A 25,018-nucleotide genomic window follows, 5' to 3' on the forward strand; every position below is an offset into this window, starting at 1 on the left:
TCTCCCCCTTCCTCCTGTCTGTCTCTCCCCCTTCCTCCTGTCTGTCTCTCCCCCTTCCTCCTGTCTGTCTCTCTCCCTTTCCCTCCATCCTTTCTGTATAACCACAGAAGTTAGTGAATGAACATGCTCCTTCCTGGCCTATAGCTACTTTGAGTAAAGTTTAGCCAGAAACTAATTTCTAACATTTTGATATTAGCTAGATGTTTGTCAGGGGGGGGAGGGGTGTGTGTGTGTGTGTGTGAGCAAGTGTGTGTGTGAGCAAGTGTGTGTGTGAGCAAGTGTGTGTGTGAGCGTGTGTGTGTGAGCGTGTGTGTGTGAGCGTGTGTGTGTGTGTGTGTGTGTGTGTGTGTGAGCAAGCGTGTGTGTGTGTGTGAGCAAGCGTGTGTGTGTGTGTGAGCAAGCGTGTGTGTGTGTGTGTGTGAGCAAGCGTGTGTGTGAGCAAGCGTGTGTGTGGGTTGAGTAAGGGCACTCGGTGTGTGTGTGTGTGATGATGCTCAGCCACGGTTGCAGTGGTTTGAAGAAAAAGGAAATCGTTGCCGGGGGTTGAGCCCAGTCATCCCGTTGCCGAGGCTTTGATTAAGAAGGATGTCGCAGGGCATCGATCCCCAGGGCTATAGATTGACTATTTTTATCATCCGTCCGTCTGCCCCCCTCTTGCTCTGATAAAACGCTTTCTCCTGCAGAGAGAGAGCGAGACCCTCCACACGCGGCTAATTTGTAATTACTTCCGTCAATGGGTCTGTTTGAGGTTAACCCCCTGAGACACCCTAAGGTCTCATCACTCATCTTCTGTTATGGCTGACGAGGCGACTTAGTTATCCCCTACACCTCAGACCTGTCAACATATAAGCAGTCCATAGACTGTCCTGTTGCCTTGAGAAGCCAGCATTTCATGACCCTAAGTGGTTCCCAGACAGTGAGACAGAAACCTCTGGTGGGTGACTCGGTTGCTGTCATTGGCTTTGTTGAATTTGAGGGTCTCAACAAAATTCCAAATCATTTGCAGTGTTAAAAAGGTCTTGAAACCCAGTGCACTAACAGGAGGAGGGGATATGGAAAGGTTTTATTCACACTCTACAGACAGTACCAGTCGACAGTTTGGACACACCTACTTAATCCAGGGTTTTTCTTTATTTTTACTATTTTCTACATTGTAGAATAATAGTGAGGACATCAAAACTATGAAATAACACATATGGAATCATGTAGTAACCAAAAAAGTGTAAAACAAATCAAAATATATTTTATATTTGAGGTTCTTCAAAGTTGCCACCCTTTGTTGCCTTGATGACAGCTTTGTACACTCGTGGCATTCTCTCAACCAGCTTCATGAGGTAGTCACCTGGAATGCATTTCAATTAACAGGTGTGCCTTGTTAAAAGTTCATTTGTGGAATTTCTTTCCTCCGTGCCTTTGAGCCTATCCGTTGTGTTGTGACAAGGTAGAGGTGGTATACAGAAGATAGCCCTATTTGGTAAAAGACCAAGTCCATATTATGGCAAGAACAGCTCAAATAAGCAAAGAGAAATGACAGTCCATCATTACTTTAAGACATGAAGGTCAGTCAATCTGGGCCTTCAAGAACTTTGTGCAGTCGCTTAAACCAAGTGCTATGATGAAACTGGCTCTCATGAGGACCACCACAGGATAGGAATACCCAGAGTTACCTCTGCTGCAGAGGATAAATTCATTAGAGTTATCAGTCTCAGAAATTGCAACCCAAATAAATGCTTCACAGAGTTCAAGTAACAGACACATCTCAACATCAACTGTTTAGAGCAGACTGCGGGAATCAGGCATTCATGGTCGAATTGCTGCAAAGAAACCACTACTAAAGGACACCAATAATAAGAAGAGACTTGCTTGGGCCAAGAAACACTAGCAATGGACATTAGACCGGTGGAAATCTGTCCCTAGGTCTGATGAGTCCAAATTTGAGATTTTTTGTTCCAACCACCGTGTCTTTGTGAGACGCAGAGTAGGTGTGTGGTTCCCACCGAGAAGCATGGAGGAGGAGGTGTGATGGTGTGCGGGTGCTTTCTGGTTACACTGTCTGTGATTTATTTAGAATTCAAGGCACACTTAACCAGCATGGCTACCACAGCATTCTGCAGCGAATACGCCAGCCCGTCTGGTTTACGCTTAGTGGGACAATCATTTGTTTTTCAACAGGACAATGAACCAACACATCTCCAGGCTGTGTAAGGGCTGTTTGACCAGGAAGGAGAGTGATTGGGTGCTGCATCAGATGACCTGGCCTCCACAATCACCTGACCTCAACCCAATTGAGATGGTTTGGGATGAGTTGGACCACATAGTGAAGGAAAAGCAGCCAACAAATGCACAGCATATGTGGGAACTCCTTCAAGCATTCCAGGTGAAGCTGGTTGAGAGTATGCCAAGAGTGTACAAAGTCATCAAGGCAAAGGGTGGCTACTTTGAAGAATCTGAAATATAAAATATATTTAGATTTTGTTTAACACGTTTTTGTTTCCATAGTTTTGATGTCTTGACTATTATTCTACAATGTAGAAAATAGTAAAAATAATGAAAAACCCTTGAATGAGTAGATGTGCCTAAATGATTGACTTTTACTGTATATCCATCTGTCTTTCTCTCTCCCTCTCTCCTGGTGTGTGAATGTAATGCTCTCTCTCAGGCCTAACCCTCCAACCAGGGTAGGTCATTACAGAGGAAGTGAGCCAGCAGTGAGGCTCCACTATACTGTGTTCTCCATATCCTGGTTAGTGGGGGACCCAGGACCCCCTGAGGGGGACTGTTTCTAGGGATACAGGACAGCTCTATATCCTCACTCCTGTCCCTCCCCCAGCCTCTCCCCAGGCCACTGTGGTTCCTCTCCTTTCTAACAGGAGGATTGATGCATGGATAATCCCAATTGGGCTGAAAGGCTCTGTTTACATGGCGGGGATTAGGGAGAGATTAGCGCTATCACAGGATTAGATTGAGTAGCTGGAAACAGTTACCACTCTGAACTCACACTGCCCCGCTTCCCTCCTCTCTCGGCCTCTCTCTCTCCTGGTTTCTCTCTCCTGGTTTCTCTCTCCTGGTCTCTCTCTCCTGGTCTCTCTCTCCTGGTTTCTCTCTCCTGGTTTCTCTCTCCTGGTCTCTCTCTCCTGGTCTCTCTCTCCTGGTTTCTCTCTCCTGGTTTCTCTCTCCTGGTTTCTCTCTCCTGGTCTCTCTCTCCTGGTCTCTCTCTCCTGGTTTCTCTCTCCTGGTTTCTCTCTCCTGGTCTCTCTCTCCTGGTCTCTCTCTCCTGGTCTCTCTCTCAGCACTATGGGGTTAACATGGTGTCTTTCTCCTTTACAGATAAGGCTAGTTAACATACTCCTAGTTAACCCACTCTTCCATTCACTTTTTTCCCATCTGAACTCAAGGCTCTTGCTAAGAATGGTCCTGTGGTTCCCTAAGCGACCCCGCAGATATCCCTGTAACAGTCAGTAGATATCCCTGTAACGGTCAGCAGATATATCCTTGTAACAGTAGATATCCCTGTAACAGTCAGTAGATATCCCTGTAACAGTCAGTAGATATCCCTGTAACAGTCAGTAGATATCCCTGTAACAGTCAGTAGATATCCCTGTAACGGTCAGCAGATATCCCTGTAACGGTCGGCAGATATCCCTGTAACGGTCGGCAGATATCCCTGTAACAGTCAGTAGATATCCCTGCAACAGTCAGTAGATATCCCTGTAACGGTCAGTAGATATCCCTGTAACGGTCGGGAGATATCCCTGTAACGGTCGGCAGATATCCCTGTAACGGTCGGCAGATATCCCTGTAACGGTCGGCAGATATCCCTGTAACGGTCGGCAGGTATCCCTGTAACGGTCGACAGGTATCCCTGTAACGGTCGGCCGGTATCCCTGTAACGGTCGGCCGGTATCCCTGTAACGGTCGGCCGGTATCCCTGTAACGGTCGGCCGGTATACCTGTAACGGTCGGCCGGTATACCTGTAACGGTCGGCCGGTATACCTGTAACGGTCGGCCGGTATACCTGTAACGGTCGGCCGGTATCCCTGTAACGGTCGGCCGGTATCCCTGTAACGGTCGGCCGGTATCCCTGTAACGGTCGGCCGGTATCCCTGTAACGGTCGGCCGGTATCCCTGTAACGGTCGGCCGGTATCCCTGTAACGGTCGGCCGGTATCCCTGTAACGGTCGGCCGGTATCCCTGTAACGGTCGGCCGGTATCCCTGTAACGGTCGGCCGGTATCCCTGTAACGGTCGGCCGGTATCCCTGCAACAGTCAGCAGATATCCCTGCAACCGTCAGCAGATATCCCTGTAACAGTCAGCAGATATCCCTGTAACAGTCAGCAGATATCCCTGCAACAGTCAGCAGATATCCCTGCAACAGTCAGCAGATATCCCTGCAACGGTCAGTAGATATCCCTGTAACGGTCAGTAGATATCCCTGTAACAGTCAGCAGATATCCCTGTAACAGTCAGCAGATATCCCTGTAACAGTCAGCAGGTATCCCTGTAACAGTCAGCAGATATCCCTGTAACAGTCAGCAGGTATCCCTGTAACAGTCAGCAGGTATCCCTGTAACAGTCAGCAGGTATCCCTGTAACAGTCAGCAGGTATCCCTGTAACAGTCAGCAGGTATCCCTGTAACAGTCAGCAGGTATCCCTGTAACAGTCAGCAGGTATCCCTGTAACAGTCAGCAGGTATCCCTGTAACAGTCAGCAGGTATCCCTGTAACGGTCGGCAGATATCCCTGTAACGGTCGGCAGATATCCCTGTAACGGCCGGCAGATATCCCTGTAACGGCCGGCAGATATCCCTGCAACAGTCAGCAGATATCCCTGTAACAGTCAGCAGATATCCCTGTAACAGTCAGCAGATATCCCTGTAACGGTCGGCCGATATCCCTGTAACGGTCGGCAGATATCCACACTGCTAGGTGAAGTAGAACTATGGTGAACGTCCCCCTTCTGTCCTATGTGTTCCTTCTTCAAGGAGGAGTGTGACTAGATAAACAGGTGGAGAAGGTAACGTCACAAGATGATGTTAAGATCCTGAACGTTCCTCTTAACCACTACTCTGTGTATTTCTCTCTCTCAGGGAGGAGCGTGAGCGTTGGATCCGGGCTAAGTACGAGCAGCGGTTGTTCCTGGCGTCGCTCTCGGGGGTGGACCTATCCCTGGGCCAGCAGCTGCTGAGGGCCACGGCCGAGGAGGACCTGCGCTGCGTCATCCTGCTCCTGGCTCACGGCTCCCGGGAGCAAGTCAACGAGACGTGTGGAGAGGGAGACGGACGCACTGCCCTTCACCTGGCGTGCCGCAAGGGCAACGTGGTCATCACACAGCTCCTCATCTGGGTGAGAGAGAGGGCAGTACCAACAGGATCTTACACGTCCATGGTTCCTCACCCTGAGTGTTGTCTATAGACCAAGATGTTGCCATGTCAAATAACTCTCTTTCCCTCTCTCCTCTCTCCCTCATCACCCTCTCTCCTCTCTCCCTCATCACCCTCTCTCCTCTCTCCCTCATCTCTCTCCTCTCTCCCTCATCTCTCTCCCTCATCACCCTCTCTCCTCTCCCTCATCACCCTCTCTCCTCTCTCCCTCATCACCCTCTCTCCTCTCTCCCTCATCACCCTCTCTCCTCTCTCCCTCATCACCCTCTCTCCTCTCTCCCTCATCTCTCTCCCTCATCACCCTCTCTCCTCTCTCCCTCATCACCCTCTCTCCTCTCTCCCTCATCACCCTCTCTCCTCTCTCCCTCATCTCTCTCCCTCATCACCCTCTCTCCTCTCTCCCTCATCACCTTCTCTCCTCTCTCCCTCATCATCCTCTCTCCCTCATCATCCTCTCTCCCTCATCACCCTCTCCTCTCTCCCTCATCACCCTCTCTCCTCTCTCCCTCATCATCCTCTCTCCATCACCCTCTCCTCTCTCCCTCATCACCCTCTCTCCTCTCTCCCTCATCACCCTCTATCCTCTCTCCCTCATCACCCTCTCTCCTCTCTCCCTCATCCCCCTCTCTCCTCTCTCCCTCATCCCCCTCTCTCCCTCATCACCCTCTCCTCTCTCCCTCATTACCCTCTCTCCTCTCTCCCTCATCACCCTCTCCTCTCTCCCTCATCACCCTCTCTCCTCTCTCCCTCATCCCCCTCTCTCCTCTCTCCCTCATCCCCCTCTCTCCCTCATCACCCTCTCCTCTCTCCCTCATTACCCTCTCTCCTCTCTCCCTCATCACCCTCTCCTCTCTCCCGCATCACCCTCTCTCCTCTCTCCCTCATCCCCCTCTCTCCCTCATCACCCTCTCTCCTCTCTCCCTCATCCCCCTCTCTCCTCTCTCCCTCATCACCCTCTCTCCTCTCTCCCTCATCACCCTCTCTCCTCTCTCCCTCATCACCCTCTCTCCCTCATCACCCTCTCTCCCTCATCACCCTCTCTCCCTCATCACCCTCTCTCCTCTCTCCCTCATCACCCTCTCTCCCTCATCACCCTCTCTCCCTCATCACCCTCTCTCCTCTCTCCCTCATCACCCTCTCTCCCTCATCACCCTCTCTCCTCTCTCCCCCGTCACCCTCTCTCCTCTCTCCCCCGTCACCCTCTCTCCTCTCTCCCTCGTCATCCTCTCTCCCTCATCATCCTCTCTCCCTCATCACCCTCTCTCCCTCATCACCCTCTCTCCCTCATCACCCTCTCTCCTCTCTCCCCCGTCACCCTCTCTCCTCTCTCCCTCGTCACCCTCTCTCCTCTCTCCCTCGTCACCCTCTCTCCTCTCTCCCTCGTCACCCTCTCTCCTCTCTCCCTCGTCACCCTCTCTCCTCTCTCCCTCATCCCCCTCTCTCCTCTCTCCCTCATCCCCCTCTCTCCCTCATCCCCCTCTCCTCTCTCCCTCATTACCCTCTCTCCTCTCTCCCTCATCACCCTCTCCTCTCTCCCTCATCACCCTCTCTCCTCTCTCCCTCATCCCCCTCTCTCCTCTCTCCCTCATCCCCCTCTCTCCCTCATCACCCTCTCCTCTCTCCCTCATTACCCTCTCTCCTCTCTCCCTCATCACCCTCTCCTCTCTCCCGCATCACCCTCTCTCCTCTCTCCCTCATCCCCCTCTCTCCCTCATCACCCTCTCTCCTCTCTCCCTCATCCCCCTCTCTCCTCTCTCCCTCATCACCCTCTCTCCTCTCTCCCTCATCACCCTCTCTCCTCTCTCCCTCATCACCCTCTCTCCCTCATCACCCTCTCTCCCTCATCACCCTCTCTCCCTCATCACCCTCTCTCCTCTCTCCCTCATCACCCTCTCTCCCTCATCACCCTCTCTCCCTCATCACCCTCTCTCCTCTCTCCCTCATCACCCTCTCTCCCTCATCACCCTCTCTCCCTCATCACCCTCTCTCCCTCATCACCCTCTCTCCCTCATCACCCTCTCTCCCTCATCACCCTCTCTCCCTCATCACCCTCTCTCCTCTCTCCCCCGTCACCCTCTCTCCTCTCTCCCTCGTCACCCTCTCTCCTCTCTCCCTCGTCACCCTCTCTCCTCTCTCCCTCATCATCCTCTCTCCCTCATCACCCTCTCTCCCTCATCACCCTCTCTCCCTCATCACCCTCTCTCCCTCATCACCCTCTCTCCTCTCTCCCTCATCACCCTCTCTCCCTCATCACCCTCTCTCCTCTCTCCCCCGTCACCCTCTCTCCTCTTTCCCTCGTCACCCTCTCTCCTCTCTCCCTCGTCACCCTCTCTCCTCTCTCCCTCGTCACCCTCTCTCCTCTCTCCCTCGTCACCCTCTCTCCTCTCTCCCTCGTCACCCTCTCTCCTCTCTCCCTCATCACCCTCTCTCCTCTCTCCCCAACCCTCTCCCCCATCCTTCTCTCCCTCATCCTCCTCACTCCTCTCTGCTCTCTCCCCATCCCTCTCTCCAGTACGGGGTGGATCTGATGGCGAGGGACGCCCACGGTAACAGCGCGCTGGCGTACGCACGGCAGGCCAGCAGCCAGGAGTGTGTTGACACGCTGCTGCAGTACGGCTGTCCCGATGAACGCTACCCACTTATTGCCACGCCCAACCTGTCCCGACGCAACACCAACCGCAACAACAGCTGCAGCAGCACGGGCAGCACCGCACTCATATAAACACTACCGCCCCCTTCATGAGGCCTCCGGGTACTGCGGCTCGCAGGATATTAACAGGCTAAACACACATTGTGACATTGTATGCATATTACACACTCAAACTCCTGACTGAAAAAACTCCTGACTGACTTTTTTTGGAAGTGAGGGGCTTGGAGAGAGTCTGAATTGGGAGAAATGACTGAACTCTTTTGGGAACCACTACTTCTGCACTCCTTGTCTTAGAGCCGTCGTTGACCTCTTACCCTCTCCACTCTGCCACTAATCTCACACAGAAGACACTAGCACTCCTGTTGTAGTTGCCGTTGATGAAGCCCTCTGTCCTTTTGGCTCTCTGCCCCACATCATGATGACCCCCCCCCCCCCCCCCCCCCCCTGCGCTTCGGTCCAATTGTCAATTTCCTCACAAGGCCCTCCCCTGTAAAACCATGGGGGCAGGAGGTGGCTTGGCATTACTTCCGGGTGGAGTCAGGTCACCGGCTTCCCTCACTGCTATCTACCTGGCTGCATGTAGCCCTAAGCATGATGGGACATGGGGAGGAGGTGGCCAAAATCACGTGAAAAGCAGCGACACCCCCTTCTCATATACCCTCTATTGACTCCGATCTGCAATCTGCTCCCAGCTTCAACCCAGGCCACACACACACTATATCACTGCTATATCAGCTGTATAAAAACAGAGGCCTGCGGGTTTGGAAAGACTTTGGATGTTTGAAGAGGGCCTCTGTAGCATGTTGGGGAAGGGGGGATTGCTTTTCGCTTAAGTTATGGGAGCTCTACCTTATAACATGAGAACTACAAAGAACTACAAAGAACACTGATCAACTGAACAGAACTCCTCTTCTACTCTGCTTCTTTAGTTCTCCACATAATCAGTGTTTCCCTTCCCTCTCTTCTCTTCAGTAAATTATGTGATCTTTGTTTTTTTATGAAATGTGGAACAAAAATATCTTCTTGTATAAACATTTTAAGAAAGTGAGAGAAAAAAAATCCTAAATATCCGATATTCCTTCTAAATAAAACAGAAAGTGTGATAGCATGTCAGACACTTTCTCTGTTGAATTAAAGAAAGGTTGTTCATCACGTCCAAATTGTGTATATCTCATTGTGAATTGCTGGACCAATGAATCAGTTCCACAGAGAAGTGAGTTTGTCATATATATTAGAAGCCACTTGCTCGGTGTAAAAAGCGTGTATGTATTTCCAGGCTCAGGGACCAGAGACTGTCAATTCTCCCCCACAATTCCAGTCGCCTCAACAACAGTCTTAGATTTACATTTCATCCGTTCAGAAGAACAGTCCACCTACAGAATGTATAGGAAGCCTCATGATGCGTCGTACCAGACCATCAGCCTTCTTCAGGATGATCATACGGTCCACTCAACCCACACAGAGACCAAGGGAAAATGTTTCATTTTTCCTGTTTTATCCTTCTGCATATTATTCTGCCTTTTCTTTACTTTTATCAGGTCATCAAATACACTGTATCTGCTGTTTCAGCTGGAAACACATGATAACGTATTGTTGCGTAGTGATAGGCAGAGGATGGGAGGAAATGGATAGGACTCATGTTCCTGTTGATTACTTAGGTGTGGTGCAGGTATCAGTTGTCAGGTCCATACTCCCATTCACTAACGCTGATCTACAACTGATCCAGGAACAGCATCCACGGTATAAATGTAGCACTATTTATACTAGATGGGCTCATCAGTGTTAAATGTATTTAATGTAATCTAAGAAGACGTTTGTCTGGCAGTTCAACCCATGATGGGCTGTCAGCTTTTGTAGAATATTTATGATCTGATGGATACTGTTTCTTCATTGAATTAGACTTTTCTGATTCGGAGAAGAGTTCCTAATTTGGGCCCCCTCTGAGTTTTCCCCTTGTCAAGTTGACTGACATCATATATGACATCATTGGTCAGGATAGACTCTAGGCCGCCTCCCATCGGGTCTTCTGAGGTACTCGGCATGCGTTTCCTCCATCCTCTGTCTGTCATTGGATATCCATGTCTGTTGCTCCCCAACCAATCATACAGTCTCTGCCTCTTGAATCTCTTCGGGTTGCCTCTTGAATCTCTTCGGGTTGCGTCCTGAATGGCACCCTATTCTCTTGAACAGTGCACTACTTTTGACCCGTGCCCATAGAATTCTGGTTAAAAGAAGTGCACTATGTAGGGAATAGGCTGCCATTTGGGATGCATACTATCTGCTCAGTGACTCAATAGGAAGGGCTTCTCTGGGTCTGGAATCCTACTGTGTGTAAATAATATTTTACTTGTCTCTTCCTCTATCGCTTTTCTTTCTCTCTTTTTGAAAAGCTCTTTTGGTGGTGATGTCATGATGTATCTGCAGGAAGCAGGAAGTTCTTTACTCTGAGAGCGTCGTGTTCTCTCTGGGGTTTGAGTGGAGATTTGCCGATGCCCATGTGATGTTTTTATTGGGAGAAATCAGCCAGTGATGGGTTTACTGAACGCTACTGGAATGTTTAGCATCAGGGGCTCTCCTCCTGTCCCTCTTCCTGTTGCCAACGTCTCTGCACAAGTCCCTCTGCCTTTGCCTGTTCTTCAACCTTACTGTGTGTGCGTCCTCGTGTGTGATATGAGTCTTTCTCCCCCAAACCATTCCTAAGCATCAAATGCTCCCGTATTTATGATTGCTTTTGCCCTTGATGTTACCTCCCGTGTGTGTGTGTGTGTGTGTGTGTGTGTGTGTGTGTGTGTGTGTGTGTGTGTGTGTGTGTGTGTGTGTGTGTGTGTGTGTGTGTGTGTGTGTGTGTGTGTGTGTGTGTGTATATATATAAACACCTAATATAAGTAGTGACTCCTGCCTCACCTGTACAGGTATTAAAGCAATATGGAGGATAGGTATTGATATCCATGCTAACAGTGGTGTTTCTGTTCTACACACACCTTGCAATACCTGCGTACGCTGTAGACAAGCCCATACATCACACACACGCTTCTGTGTCCGATAGAAATGTGAAAAGAGCTAAACATGTTGAGTTTGATTAACATGAGAAGTGCTGAGACAACCGGAGTTGTCCACAGGCAGCCATGAACACTAACGTGAACCTGACCAAACCTTTATTGAATCTTATTATTGCAGTAGCAGAAATAGCAGCGTTAAACCTCTCCCTCGTCACTAGAGGGGTTCTCCCCCTCAACACTTGTGAGGTTTTGACTGAGGACAAGACAAAGTCCTTTTATTTATGACAAGACGATGCACTACGTATTCAGTTTGATGGTCTCTCTTCAGTCCTCTCCTCACAAAGTCTTTCCTGTAGAACACTTTTGCATGGCTGGATGTTTGTGTAGATCCCTGGTCTCTTCCCTCATATTGTCTGCTGGCCTGAAACTGTTCCTGTCTCAGCCCCTGGCTCTCACACTAGTGGGAGTTATGAGGAGGTTTAACATCGTATTGGACACAATCCTCATTGGTGGTCAAGCTGCTCTCCCTTCCCCCTCTGAAGCAGCCAGTGGAATTCATTATTAGCCAATAGTGTGAGCTGTCCTCCCTTATAGTTGGGTTCAGGAAGCATCAAAAAACTAGCCTGGAATCCAGAAGATATCATTTGTTTCAATGGTGAAACGGAGCATGTCAGTTTGGTCTCCAGGCTATCTAGAAGCTACTTTTAACACGTGAGACATGTATCAGTGTGACCCCTGCCAGGGAGAAGAGCACTATGGGGCCTGGGGACGGGGGACACATCACCATGTCAATCAGTCTGCTGTTACTTTAGTACCGTTAAACCGGCCACAGCTCTCCCTTCTATACATGCCAGTCGACACATCATCAGCACAGCATTCACCACATGTACATAGATGTAAACAACAAATGCTAATAAACAAACTATGGTCATTTGTTTTTGTTTATTTGGTTCCAGTGTGTATTTGGTGACCTCTTTGTCGTTGGTCATTCATCCTTTATGTAGCTACCCAACCCGAGACGACTGCCAGTCAAATGGTTTAATATGGTTCTAATGCTGTCTAGATATGGAAGAAGACCTCTCTTCTCATAACTGCTTGGGTTTCGTTCAGTTATCAGTCTAGTCCATCCACCTCGATTGTGACCTATCAGCATCAAGCAGCGTTATTATTACAATTGTCATTGGTCTCCTAATTATTATTGTTATTATTATTGTTCTATTGAGTTTGTGTCATCTGTACAGTACCGTGTTGAAACATGATACCTAATACAGTCTTCTGCTGTAATGTGTCTCTTTTCAATAAAGACTAAATATGCTTCTTAATATAACTGTTGTCTGTTAAATCAAAACATGGATAACGGGTGGGAACTGGGGAGATGGATATGTTTGGATGGGAACTGGGGAGATGGATATGTTGGGGTGGGAACTGGGGAGATGGATATGTTGGGGTGGGAACTGGGGAGATGGATATGTTTGGATGGGAACTGGGGAGATGGATATGTTGGGGTGGGAACTGGGGAGATGGATATGTTGGGGTGGGAACTGGGGAGATGGATATGTTGGGGTGGGAACTGGGGAGATGGATATGTTGGGGTGGGAACTGGAGAGATGGATATGTTGGGGTGGGCCTGGAATTAAGCTGTGTGTGTGCATGCTTGTGTGTGTGTGCTAGTGTACTTCTGGGCTGTCTGCATGCTCCAATGTGCTTAGGTGTGTATGTGTCTATGCGTGCACTAGTGTGTGTGTGTGTGGGGGGGGGGGGGGGCAGATGAAGGCGTTAGAGCGAGGTCCTGTATGTCCTGGCTGTAATGGGATAATACGCCTTTAATCCCTCTCCAGCCCTCTGGGATTCAGGAAGATGGCCGAGGGGGGCACAAAGCAGCCAAGAAGGGGGAAGATGGACAGGGGTCTGCCCTCACAAAGCACCAGGCACAGGAGAGGTGGGGGGAGACGGACAGGGGTCTGCCCTCACAAAGCACCGGGCACAGGAGAGGACAATGGGACCGTGGCAGGCCACGACAGCAGATGTAATTAAAGAGATTAGACGGGAAGTGAGGAAAAGAGCAGCCAGAGGAGGAAGGGGAGGGAGGGGGGGTAGAGTGGTTACTCTGTAAACAGTAATGCTGTGGGGGAGAGAGAGGAAGGGGAGGGATGGGGGGTAGAGTGGTTACTCTGTAAACAGTAATACTGTGGGGGAGAGAGAGGAAGGGGAGGGATGGGGGGTAGAGTGGTTACTCTGTAAACAGTAATGCTGTGGGGGACAGAGAGGATGGGGGGTAGAGTGGTTACTCTGTAAACAGTAATGCTGTGGGGGACAGAGAGGATGGGGGTAGAGTGGTTACTCTGTAAACAGTAATGCTGTGGGGAGAGAGAGGAAGGGGAGGGATGGGGGGTAGAGTGGTTACTCTGTAAACAGTAATGCTGTGGGGGACAGAGAGGATGGGGGTAGAGTGGTTTCTCGGTAAACAGTAATGCGGTGGGGGAGAGAGAGAGACGGGGGTAGAGTGGTTTCTCTGTAAACAGTAAACGGTAATGCTGTGGGGGAGAGAGAGAGATGGGGGTAGTGTGGTTTCTCGGTAAACGGTAATGCTGTGGGGGAGAGAGAGAGATGGGGGTAGAGTGGTTTCTCGCTAAACGGTAATGCTGTGGGGGAGAGAGAGAGACGGGGGTAGAGTGATTTCTCTGTAAACGGTAATGCTGTGGGGGACAGAGAGAGAGATGGGGGGTAGAGTGGTTTCTCGGTAAACGGTAATGCTGTGGGGGAGAGAGAGAGAGATGGGGGTAGAGTGGTTTCTCGGTAAACGGTAATGCTGTGGGGGAGAGAGAGAGATGGGGGTAGAGTGGTTTCTCGGTAAACGGTAATGCTGTGGGGGAGAGAGAGAGACGGGGGTAGAGTGTTTCTCGGTAAACGGTAATGCTGTGGGGGAGAGAGAGAGACGGGGGTAGAGTGGTTTCTCGGTAAACGGTAATGCTGTGGGGGAAGAGAGAGAGATGGGGGTAGAGTGGTTTCTCGGTAAACGGTAATGCTGTGGGGGAGAGAGAGAGACGGGGGTAGAGTGGTTTCTCGATAAACGGTAATGCTGTGGGGGAGAGAGAGAGAGACGGGGATAGGGTGGTTTCTCGGTAAACGGTAATGCTGTGGGAGAGAGAGAGAGATGGGGGGTAGAGTGGTTTCTCGGTAAACGGTAATGCTGTGGGGGAGAGAGAGAGAGATGGGGGTAGAGTGGTTTCTCGGTAAACGGTAATGCTGTGGGGGAGAGAGAGAGACGGGGGGGGGGGGGGGGGGGGGGGCTTTCCAGATGACTGGGGTTCTATTGGATATCAGTTTCCTCATATTTAAATACTTTCAAAAGCCCATTTAGCAGTTTGCTAAGTAAAGGCTCAGAAAGTACATTTCAAAGGGCAAGTCAATGTAAAGCGATGCCTTTTGTCCCAAGCCAGGCATTGTGTTGTTGGGAATCAGTATGAACTCAGTGTTTGTTGTTATGGCCTCAACGAGAGGATAGACACACATACACAAGCACACACACGGTGTACCAGATGAGTCAGATAGTGTCAGAGAGCAGAGGACTGGGTAGCACAGACCGCTCTGCTCCGAGAGACACAACTATGAATGCAAGGGGAGTGCCCAAATGAGGCGTGAACGGTAGCTAGGTACCGTGGTGGTGTGAGGCTGATGCAGGGCGATCCAGAGGACAGATAGCTACAGGGGACCTGGCCAAGGAAATCCTCCAGCAGACTGACCAGTAGCTAGGTATCTGACTGTGTCCCTGTTTGGTTATGACATTTGTCTCCATGGTGAACCATACCGACAGGGCATACTATGGATATGGAGACCGTATAAATGACTAATGCTTTACTCTGGGTTAAGGTTGTCAGTTTCTTTAATAAACTTATCAATTCATGAATTAAATTGAAATATAATTCAGGAAGTGGAAAAATTCGCAATGATTAAAAAAAACGTATTTTTTCAATTATTGTATTGAATTGCAATTAATCTGCTGAATAGACTGAATTGATTTGGAATTGTCTCAAACCCAATTCAAGCTAAATCTGAAATGATGTTCAAGAAATATATTTTCATCCTCAGCACACAATTTACATAGATATCTAACACTGAAAATAACTAAGAAATAACTAAATTAAAATAATTACTTGAAAACGACATGGTCAATGGTAGCCCATACACATGCTTCTTTCTCCGTCAAATGGAAATGATTGAATATTATTTTCTACTTGTACTTTATAGAAAATGCTTTCCCCAAGAGTTATTTTCATGATATATTATGCTAAAAGTGGTGGACAAATTAGGACAATATAATAATTATATTTCATACCTGAACCTGAAATAACCAAATTAACGTAAAATGCTGAATCTAGAAAGCTATTTTCATTTGCATCTGAAATTACTTCAGTGTGGATAAAAAATTTCCCACAAATCTTAGTTTTAGTATTTGAGTATTTTAATAAGTCCCTCTTTTGAAGGAACACGTTCTCCAAGCAAATGTTATTATTACTGAGAAATAATCAACTCTGTCATGCAGTAAAAACATGTTTTTAATTTAGATACAAATTAGATGATCACTCTAAAGATTCATGTGGAATGTTAGAGTTGTATAAAATATATTTAGGAATACGTTCATAAATGTATCTACAGTGGATGTGAATGATATTGTACTTCTAGAATTAGAGTTGATGTTTTCTGACTCTTGCAAATGAAGAATTTAAATTATTCTGAACATTTACTATATAATGGATTTGATTGAGATGGTAACAGTTTATGGAAGAAAATGTATTTGTCCTTAGCAAAGTCAAACCTCTTCAGTGAGACTATTTGCACTGAGGTACATTAAATATTGTTGCAACAATTACTGGTAATCACTGTATAATTAAATAATGAGACCTCCTGTATCTTTCTACTGATATTAGTACTGTATTAGTTACTGTATCTTTCTGTTGATATTAGTAGTGTATTAGTTCCTGTATCTTTCTGTTGATATTAGTACTGTATTTGTTACTGTATATTTCTGTTTATATTAGTACTGTATTTGTTACTGTATCTTTCTGTTGATATTAGTACTGTATTAGTTACTGTATCTTTCTGTTGATATTAGTACTGTATTAGTTACTGTATCTTTCTGTTTATATTAGAACTGTATTAGTTCCTGTATCTTTCTGTTGATATTAGTACTGTATTTGTTACTGTATCTTTCTGTTGATATTAGTACTGTATTAGTTACTGTATCTTTCTGTTGATATTAGTACTGTATTTGTTACTGTATCTTTCTGTTGATATTAGTACTGTATTTGTTACTGTATCTTTCTGTTGATATTAGTACTGTATTTGTTACTGTATCTTTCTGTTTATATTAGTACTGTATTTGTTACTGTATCTTTCTGTTGATATTAGTACTGTATTTGTTACTGTATCTTTCTGTTTATATTAGTACTGTATTTGTTACTGTATCTTTCTGTTGATATTAGTACTGTATTTGTTACTGTATCTTTCTGTTGATATTAGTACTGTATTAGTTACTGTATCTTTCTGTTGATATTAGTACTGTATTTGTTCCTGTATTTTTCTGTTGATATTAGTAGTGTATTTGCTATATGTTGGCCTGCACCTACAGTATGAGAGAGAGAGAGAGAGAGAGAGAGCGATACTGAAGGAGAGAGTGTAATGTTTACTGTTAATTTTTTATTGTTTATTTCACTTTTGTTTATTATCTATTTCACTTGCTTTGGCAATGTAAACATACGTTTCCCATACCAATAAAGCCCTTAAATTGAATTGGGGGAGAGAGAGCGATACTAAGAGATACAAAGAGACAGAGAGAGATGTGTGTAGCTTGGTGTATGTGGGGTTTATAGAGTATTAATTTCCAGTAGCAGCATTCTCAAGCCAGAGCCTATTAGGCCACGCGAGTCTCATGGCTCGCTTTCCATCAGAATTAATCATTGGGGGTTAATTTGAAGCTTCGACAAGTTGCTGTTAATTTAGTGCAGGGGGGACATGCTGGAGTGAAAAGCGGAGGTCCCGACCAATCCCCTTGGGCCTCATTTATCAGCCAACCGCGACGGCCCGGCTTGATTACAATTTGCAAAAAAATTCATTAGAGTTAGCGGGGCAATTGTCAGATCTCTCCCTCTCACCTCGATACTCATATCGCTTTCTCTGTCAAACATCCTCCTCAAGTAGGCTACACAAATTGCTCAGTGTGTGTTCTTTCAATAGAATCTAATCTAGCAAATCTGTATTTGATTAATTGTGTAATGGACATATTTTGTTGTAAGTATCCAGTAATCAAATGCCTGAGTGGATCTCTGTCGGGGTGTGCACGAGTTTGTGTGGAATAGAAGACAACATACAGACACACACACACACACTCCTCTAGAGCGGGTCATGAGAGCTCATCTTGTAGCCAGGCCTGTCAGAGATGCTCAGCCAGAGCGCGAGCTGCGGCCATAAATCTGAGCTTTACAGTAATTCACTCTTTCTGCTACGATGACGAGTTGGGATTTCAGTTTAATAATCAAAAAATGTGCTTGGCGAATTTCCAACGATGAATCAGTAGGGAAAATACATTTTACGTGGGTTGAATAGAGGCGACTGTAAACTTTATGATTTGGATAGGCTGTAGGCCTCATAATAGAAGATGAATTCAATGTAAATGAAATTGCCTGTCTGTATGTCAGGATCCATAGCCTATTTCCTCTAGTTTATTTTGAAGATAGAACAGCGTTATTTGTGCCTTATCATGGCGTGCGAATTACACGCGATGACTGACATCAAAATGTTGTTCAGGTGCGTGGCGTGCTGCGCCTGCCTGGGTTAAATGATGCGCGTGACGATAATAGCGTTGTAGTTGCCGGGGGGGATATCGCGCTGTCTAAATGCTGCCAGAGAGACGGAGAGGGGCTACACGACAGAACGGTCGTTAAACTACTGCAACAACATCTTGGAGGATGCTTTAGCTGAGAATGATGCTTGTCTTATTTGAGGACACTTGTGGGCTTAATCAATACTCATTGGAATAGAGGGTTTTACGTGTATCATTTATATACAGTAGGTCTAGTAGACAATATTATTTAACTCCAAATGGGTTTGTTAAAAACAACTTTTTTTGACAAATAGCTTTTTAGAACATTGTAAAACAATGTCGTTTTTTAAAATAATAGCTTTGTCTTAAAATGTGTAGCCTAGCCTAATTAGTATCCAACCTATTGCAAGAAAGGCGAATTATAATGACCAATATTGTTTAAAATTTGTTTATATAACACCAATAAATACATGATCAGAATGGATTATTTGAAAATTTAGCCTAGTGACATTTGAAACGGTTTATGTTTAGGGTAGGCTATAGACCTACTGTGGTAGGCCTGACAGATGGAGTTTAACGCAGGCTATTCATGCGCGGAACATGACAGAGACCAACAAGATGTCCTTAGAGATCACAAGGGGAAAGTCCTGCAAGTAGGCCTACGTTGTATTTTAGTCGCCAATCTTATCAAAATTAATGTATGTAATTAATGTATGTAAATATTAATGGCAAAGCAATTGGCGCGCTGGGAGGCTTGCCAAACACACGTCACCTCTTTGTCCCGGTACCATAAATGAGGCGCTCTGGGCCCGGGGCAAGGTGAGGCCGAAGCTCAAGGCTGACACCAGGCCGCGACCTTCCTAAACAGCCGTGCTCGTGACGTTTCACTCGGATGGGAATTGGTGTTCCTCACAGCCTTGGAGGAACCTTGGCGTTTCATTCACCCTGGCTGATGCGACCCACCCCCTGTCATAACACGAGATTGCGTCGCCGAGCGAGATCTTCTTCCATATTTATTATTGGCATGCATCAGGTTGATTTGCTCCAACATACGCGACGAGGTTGGCCTTAATTCCAGAGGGTGGCTGGAGCAGAGGGGTAGAGCTGTAAAACTGTCACCTCCCTGGCTGGCTGCATGGCTCTACTGTTGGAGAGATAAACAGTTGGTCCTGCCTCTGCATTACCTGCAAACCTCGCAGTTGGTCCTGCCTCTGTATTACCTGCAAACCTCGCAGTTGGTCCTGCCTCTGCATTACCTGCAAACCTCACCGTTGGTCCTGCCTCAGCAATATCTGCACAACTCACAGTTGGTGCAGGCAAAATTATATAAATCTGAAAGCCATTAATTATAATAGTATAATGACAGGGTTATTACAAGTAATAGTCTTAATAATAATAATAGTATAAATTGTGTTGTAAATCTAAACGAAATCGTTTCGTTAATCACCTTAATTCAAGGATAAAATACATAAGCAATTATCTTCCAATTATCTTCCTTAGTGGATTGTGAAAATAATATTTGTCACTTGCAGACAACAAATTGAATAATCCCAAATTAGCATTTGATATATTGGTGAAAATAAGAATCAACCAAGGATTTCAAATATCATGATCAACTCAAAGCCCAGCACTCAAGAAAGCGCCTGTAAACCCGCGCATGCGTAATTTCGCTAAAGATTTCAAATTCAAATAGAATTGCACAAAAATGGAATGACAATAAACAAACTGACAAATTGTTGACAATTGCTAATGGTTCATCTTTAATTAATGCACACTTTATTATTTACTCAATAAGTCATGGAATGTTAGTTACTTTTTGCACAATATTAAATAAATTAGCAGCGTGCTTCTTGACTGTTGAAAAAGTCACAATGAGGAAAAATAATTCAAGCAACCATGGAATGAAACAATGGAAAGAAACTCAAACTGAGAACAAAAGTAGGATGGTTTTACAGGGCCACTCTTTGCTTTTTGGTGGAGATGATTGATGGTTGAGGTGTCTGATATTTGTAGGCTATGTGTACAATATGTGTATTGGTATGGGGGTGATCAAATTAGAAATGATAAAAGTGCTCCTGTTCATTCTGATCTGATTTGCGCCTGCTGCAAAAACAACAATAATACAAGCAAGGTCCTTCAGAATCAGCAGCACAACCGTCAAAGAAAATCTAACAGACGTAAAAGTAGGTTATATTTTTGATCAATATCTCGGGAAATGTACAATTGGATGTATTGTTGTCTTGTTGTAATGTCCTCAATTTGGTCCCATGGCGGTTATAGTTATGGTCCATCTCGGTATTTACACTCGTAACCAAGGTGATACATATGTCACCATTTAGAGTTTTTTTGTCTTCTTGGTATTTAATCAGCTTACCATCAGTGGATCGATTCAGCAGTAATGCAGAGGAAAAGCAATGTACCATCAATTCATTTGCTCTCCTCTGGCTTACAAAGATTTACAAAGACTCACCAAAGGATAAACTTGGTTTGTGATTATCAGTAGTCCAATTCCAAAATAACGTGTGTGCTGTTTTTCTGTTTTTAAACAGTGTAATTAACTTAATCTGTATTTAGTCCATCGGTTTAACATAAAGAAATGTTATGGTCTGGCTTGCTCTAACTGTTGGTGCTGACTCCTTATTGCAAACCGGCTGACGTGCACAGGGATAGGCACCACGATTTTAGGGTTCCTAGAGGGCTCGCCGGTTTTGGAGTTGACGTTACCAGCCTTCACGCGCTTCCACTTGGCCCTCCGGTTCTGGAACCAGATCTTGACTTGAACTTCGCTGAGTTTCAAGGCATGCGCAATCTGAGAGCGTTCCGTTAAAGACAGGTATTTCTTACAATGGAACTCCTTCTCCAGTTCCAAGAGCTGCTCGCTCGTGAACGCCGTTCTCCGCCGCCGGTTCTTGCCGGTAGACGTGGTGCTGCCAGTGCCGTTGGACCCTTGGACGCCCTCATCCACGTTACCCTCCCCATCATCTTTCTGACACATCGAGTTACCCGTCATGTTGTCATCGGAGCTGTAGTCTAAATCGCTGTCCATTGAGAAGCTCTCATCTCTTCTATTGCATTCGTCCTCTTTCGGGTCTTCTTTGCCATGGGTTCTGGCTGTGTGGGTAAGGAAAAAGAACATGTTAGTTTATTGACCTCAAAATAGAAAAGTAAATGACAATGTGTAACCAATAATGGACTGATATGCAACCGTTTATGAGTTTATATAATGGATAACCACAATCATACTTTTAAAGAAATATTTAGCTTTAAAAAAAATAAGCAACTTTTCTCCTACATTTGATGAATCACTAACGTTGTGTGTATTGTATCAACATTTTGTTTCATGAATATCCACGAGTAGACTTGACATATTGTGTTACAGGAAAACAATAGCCTATTATATTATGGAGCGAATTAGGAACAAATTATATTATGTCTCTGGACGTATTTAAGTGAAGTGAAAGTTATTTAAGTAAATATATATTCAAGTAAATATTTATCGAATTAGGCCCATCGGCTATATCATGACACAAATCACGTATGAAATAGGCCTCGCGCTTACTGTAATTCCATTCATTTTAGAGACAAAATCAATTGATTTATATTATACAATGTAAACTTACGGAGTTAAAGTGTTATATTACATGTATTTCATAATACATATAGACCCTCATATAAATGACTCGGTCGACTTTGAATTTTGATCACAGTTTTATAGACATTCAAATACTGCAGGCGCTGTTCCCATCCTTCAATTAAAATAGGCTCATTTAGTCATTTAGTTTGCCCCCAGGCACTATTCATTGAAAAGCCTGAAATAAACGTATTTGATATGCGGATATCATGTCAAGCTTCTCACGACAAAATATGTAAGCGTCCATGTAAAGAATTTGTTGGAGAAAAAAAAGATTCATTTTTCACTCAGGGGCCACAGCCACTTTCTATCACTATACTTTAATCGTTGTCATTTGATGTGAAATTCACAGGATATAGCCTAGGCTAACACTGAGTGAGTAGAACTTATAAGTTATCCTCAAATGGCACTTGGGTCCTTTTTTTGTACATTGATGACGTAGGTCTATTGATAATATTGGTCCGTTAGCTAATAGGCCTAATAGCATAATTAATAATAAAGTTTAGAGTTCGAATGACTTCTTATAAGGAACCTCGCAAATGTGCACTATTATTAATTTATTTATTTTTATAATAGGCCTAACAAATACGAGTATTCGCTTTGAACTTCTCTTTTACAACTTGAGATTACAAATAATATCTCATTTATCCAAGAACATTAGGTTACATTTTAGTCATTTAGCAGACGCTCTTGTTCAGAGTGACTTACAGTTAGTGCGTCCAAGTACAGGACAGCCACAAATCCCAAACACAGGCTAAGTCAAACGTTTCCTCAATAGAACCTTAAGTCAGGTCAAGTAAACAACCCTGTCCAGCAGAGTCCAGACAAAACAGAGTGTACTGTACCTGTGGATGACTGCAATGGCTCTGAGTCGTGGTAGGAGGGGAGCGTTGCGGACTCCTTTCCTAGAAAAGTCTTTCCGTCATCCCCATCCAAACGAATGTCCTGAGATTTATTGAAGGCGGCGTGGAGAGACTGCGAGCCGAACTTCCTCGCCGCCTCCTGGTGCTGCTGTGAAGCCGAGAACCCTCCAGGCAGGCTGGCCATCAGGGTGGAGGTGAGCGCCATGCCCTGAGCCAGGCTAGAGCAGAAAGAGTTCTGGAGGCTGGGGATCTGGTGGTGCGGATGGGTAGCCGAGAGCCCCTGCTGCAGGGCGGACTGTGGTAGGGCAGGGGGCGGCGGAGGGTGCGGTGGGAGCACCACTGACCGGTACGGCATGAACATGGGGTAACCGGTGTAGACGAAGTGTCCCGGGCTGGGCTGAGGGGGACCGCCGATCAGAGAGTCGATACTGAAGGCAGTGGTGCTTCCCAGTGGGCGCTGCATCATCATAAACGAAGGGCTGAACGCTGCACTCATATGATCTGATGGAAGGAATGTCAATCAAGGAAATGTTACTGGAGAAATGGAAGGGAGCGATGACACCTGCAGTCTTTCTTGGGTTCGGAAGTCACCAACGTCACAACGTTGTTATTCGACAGACAACCGACCTTAGAAATGTGGACGTTTTGGTAATCCCGTGATTATTTGTTCGTTTCTCGCGATTAAATAAAACCATTCCATCAACATTGCAGATGGTCGACACACGATGCTGGAGAGTGGAGATGTGTCCAGATCAACAGAATTAGAAGCCAACTTGGAGCCGTGGTGGTTTCCGAAATTAGCAGAACTCATGTGGCCCCTTTTGGTTTACCTTGCGCTCCGATAGCAGGAGCCAAAGCGCATTCCAGGTGCCAATCAATATCCTCGAGTTGTAGCTGACGTTCTGACCATTTGACAACAACAATCTTATATTCGATGATACTCGGTTTCCGAGTAGAGAGAAGAGAGTAGAGTGATGCTACTCCGTTCTACAACATCCAGATGTTAAGCAAGGAGTTTAAATTACGCTCCCTCTGTTTGATCGGCTCTTCCACTCGCAAGGACCACCCTCTCATCGCACTCTCGCATTTCATTGGTCGCTGTTAAACTGTTGGGCTAGCCTAGCTGTCATTCGTCACATAGACCTGTGAGGGCTGGCTTCGGTCTGGGTCTAGGAAATAAATGCCAATTATGTGGATTTGTAAAGCGTAGGCTATACACATCCTAAGGGACCATAATGCAAATGGGAATTAGCTGGGCTACACATGCAATATGCATACATATTGACTACAACTGTCTTCCCTACATGAAATGTATAAAACACAAAAATAACTATTTGTACTGAATAGGGTTACAAAATGATGTGAACTGTTAATAAATTCCCTGGTTTTCCCGAAATCCAGGTTGGAGGAAATAAGTAGGATATTCGGAATCTTCCAACCAGGATTTTTGGAAAACCAGGAAATCTATTGAAAGTTAACGGAATTTTGCAACCCTAGTACTGCATGTGTGTGTGTGTGTATGCATGTGTTGTTGCTTTGTGTGTGTTGATTAAATAAAACCTGTTCCACCTTTTTAGAATGACGAAAAGACTGTTCCCTGATACTATGTCCTCTTGTACCTAAAGGAAGCTCAGATCAAACAGTGGAAGGTCCACATTCACTACGGACCAGGCTACCAATGGGCCTTCAGATGAAGTGAGAGCTGGAGAGGAGATGGAGGTTAGATGGAGAGATGGTGTGGAGATGGAGAGAGGGAGGGGAGATATAGAGAGGGAGGGGAGATATAAAGATGGAGGGTAGATGGAGAGATGGAGGGGAGATATAAAGATGGAGGGTAGATATAGAGATGGAGGTTAGATGGAGTGATGGAGGGTAGATATAGAGATGGAGGGTAGATATAGAGATGGAGGGTAGATATAGAGATGGAGGGTAGATATAGAGATGGAGGTTAGATGGAGTGATGGAGGGTAGATATAGAGATGGAGGGTAGATATAGAGATGGAGGGTAGATGGAGAGATGGAGGGTAGATGGAGAGATGGAGGGTAGATGGAGAGATGGAGGGTAGATGGAGAGATGGAGGGTAGATGGAGAGATGGAGGGTAGATGGAGAGATGGAGGGTAGATGGAGAGATGGAGGGTAGATGGAGAGATGGAGGGTAGATGGAGAGATGGAGGGTAGATGGAGAGATGGAGGGTAGATATAGAGATGGAGGGTAGATGGAGAGATGGAGGGTAGATATAGAGATGGAGGGTAGATATGGAGATGGAGGGTAGATGGAGAGATGGAGGGTAGATGGAGAGATGGAGGGTAGATGGAGAGATGGAGGGTAGATGGAGGGTAGATGGAGGGTAGATATGGAGATGGAGGGTAGATATAGAGATGGAGGTTAGATATGGAGGTTAGATACAGTATATAGATGGAGGTTAGATATAGAGATGGAGGTTAGATATGGAGGTTAGATACAGTATATAGATGGAGGTTAGATATAGAGATGGAGGTTAGATATGGAGGTTAGATACAGTATATAGATGGAGGTTAGATATAGAGATGGAGGTTAGATATGGAGGTTAGATACAGTATATAGATGGAGGTTAGATATAGAGATGGAGGTTAGATATGGAGGTTAGATACAGTATATAGATGGAGGTTAGATATAGAGATGGAGGTTAG

The 25,018-nt window shown here is 45.9% G+C and overlaps 2 protein-coding genes across 2 annotated transcripts in view; one reads left to right on the forward strand and one right to left on the reverse strand.

Moving 5' to 3' along the window:
• Positions 1-9,185, forward strand: part of LOC129844746 (arf-GAP with GTPase, ANK repeat and PH domain-containing protein 1-like) — a 131,686-nt gene extending 122,501 nt beyond the window's left edge. Inside the window, exons 13-14 of the mRNA XM_055912830.1 lie at positions 5,090-5,345; positions 7,896-9,185. Of these exons, the coding sequence (XP_055768805.1) occupies positions 5,090-5,345; positions 7,896-8,105 (466 nt within the window). The 3' untranslated portion in view covers positions 8,106-9,185. The remainder of the gene's footprint in view (positions 1-5,089; positions 5,346-7,895) is intronic.
• A 10,420-nt stretch (positions 9,186-19,605) lies between these two features.
• Positions 19,606-23,366, reverse strand: LOC129844745 (homeobox protein GBX-2-like). The gene is made up of 2 exons (XM_055912828.1): positions 22,329-23,366; positions 19,606-20,963 (listed from the first exon to the last, which is right to left on the reverse strand). Exons 1-2 carry the CDS (start codon positions 22,840-22,842, stop codon positions 20,452-20,454), a joined length of 1,026 nt encoding a protein of 341 aa, XP_055768803.1. The 5' UTR covers positions 22,843-23,366; the 3' UTR covers positions 19,606-20,451.
• Between the last annotated feature and the right edge of the window lie 1,652 nt (positions 23,367-25,018).

Source organism: Salvelinus fontinalis, unplaced genomic scaffold (genome assembly GCF_029448725.1).
Source record: "Salvelinus fontinalis isolate EN_2023a unplaced genomic scaffold, ASM2944872v1 scaffold_0221, whole genome shotgun sequence".
NCBI classification, from domain to species: domain Eukaryota; kingdom Metazoa; phylum Chordata; class Actinopteri; order Salmoniformes; family Salmonidae; genus Salvelinus; species Salvelinus fontinalis.

Excerpts from the sequence above, each read along its gene's own strand:
- LOC129844745 (XM_055912828.1), bottom strand. The coding sequence starts at position 22,842 with ATGAGTGCAGCGTTCAGCCCTTCGTTTATGATGATGCAGCGCCCACTG. Across the intron at positions 20,964-22,328 it reads GCCATTGCAGTCATCCACAG|CCAGAACCCATGGCAAAGAA; the intron begins GTACAGTACACT and ends TTACCCACACAG.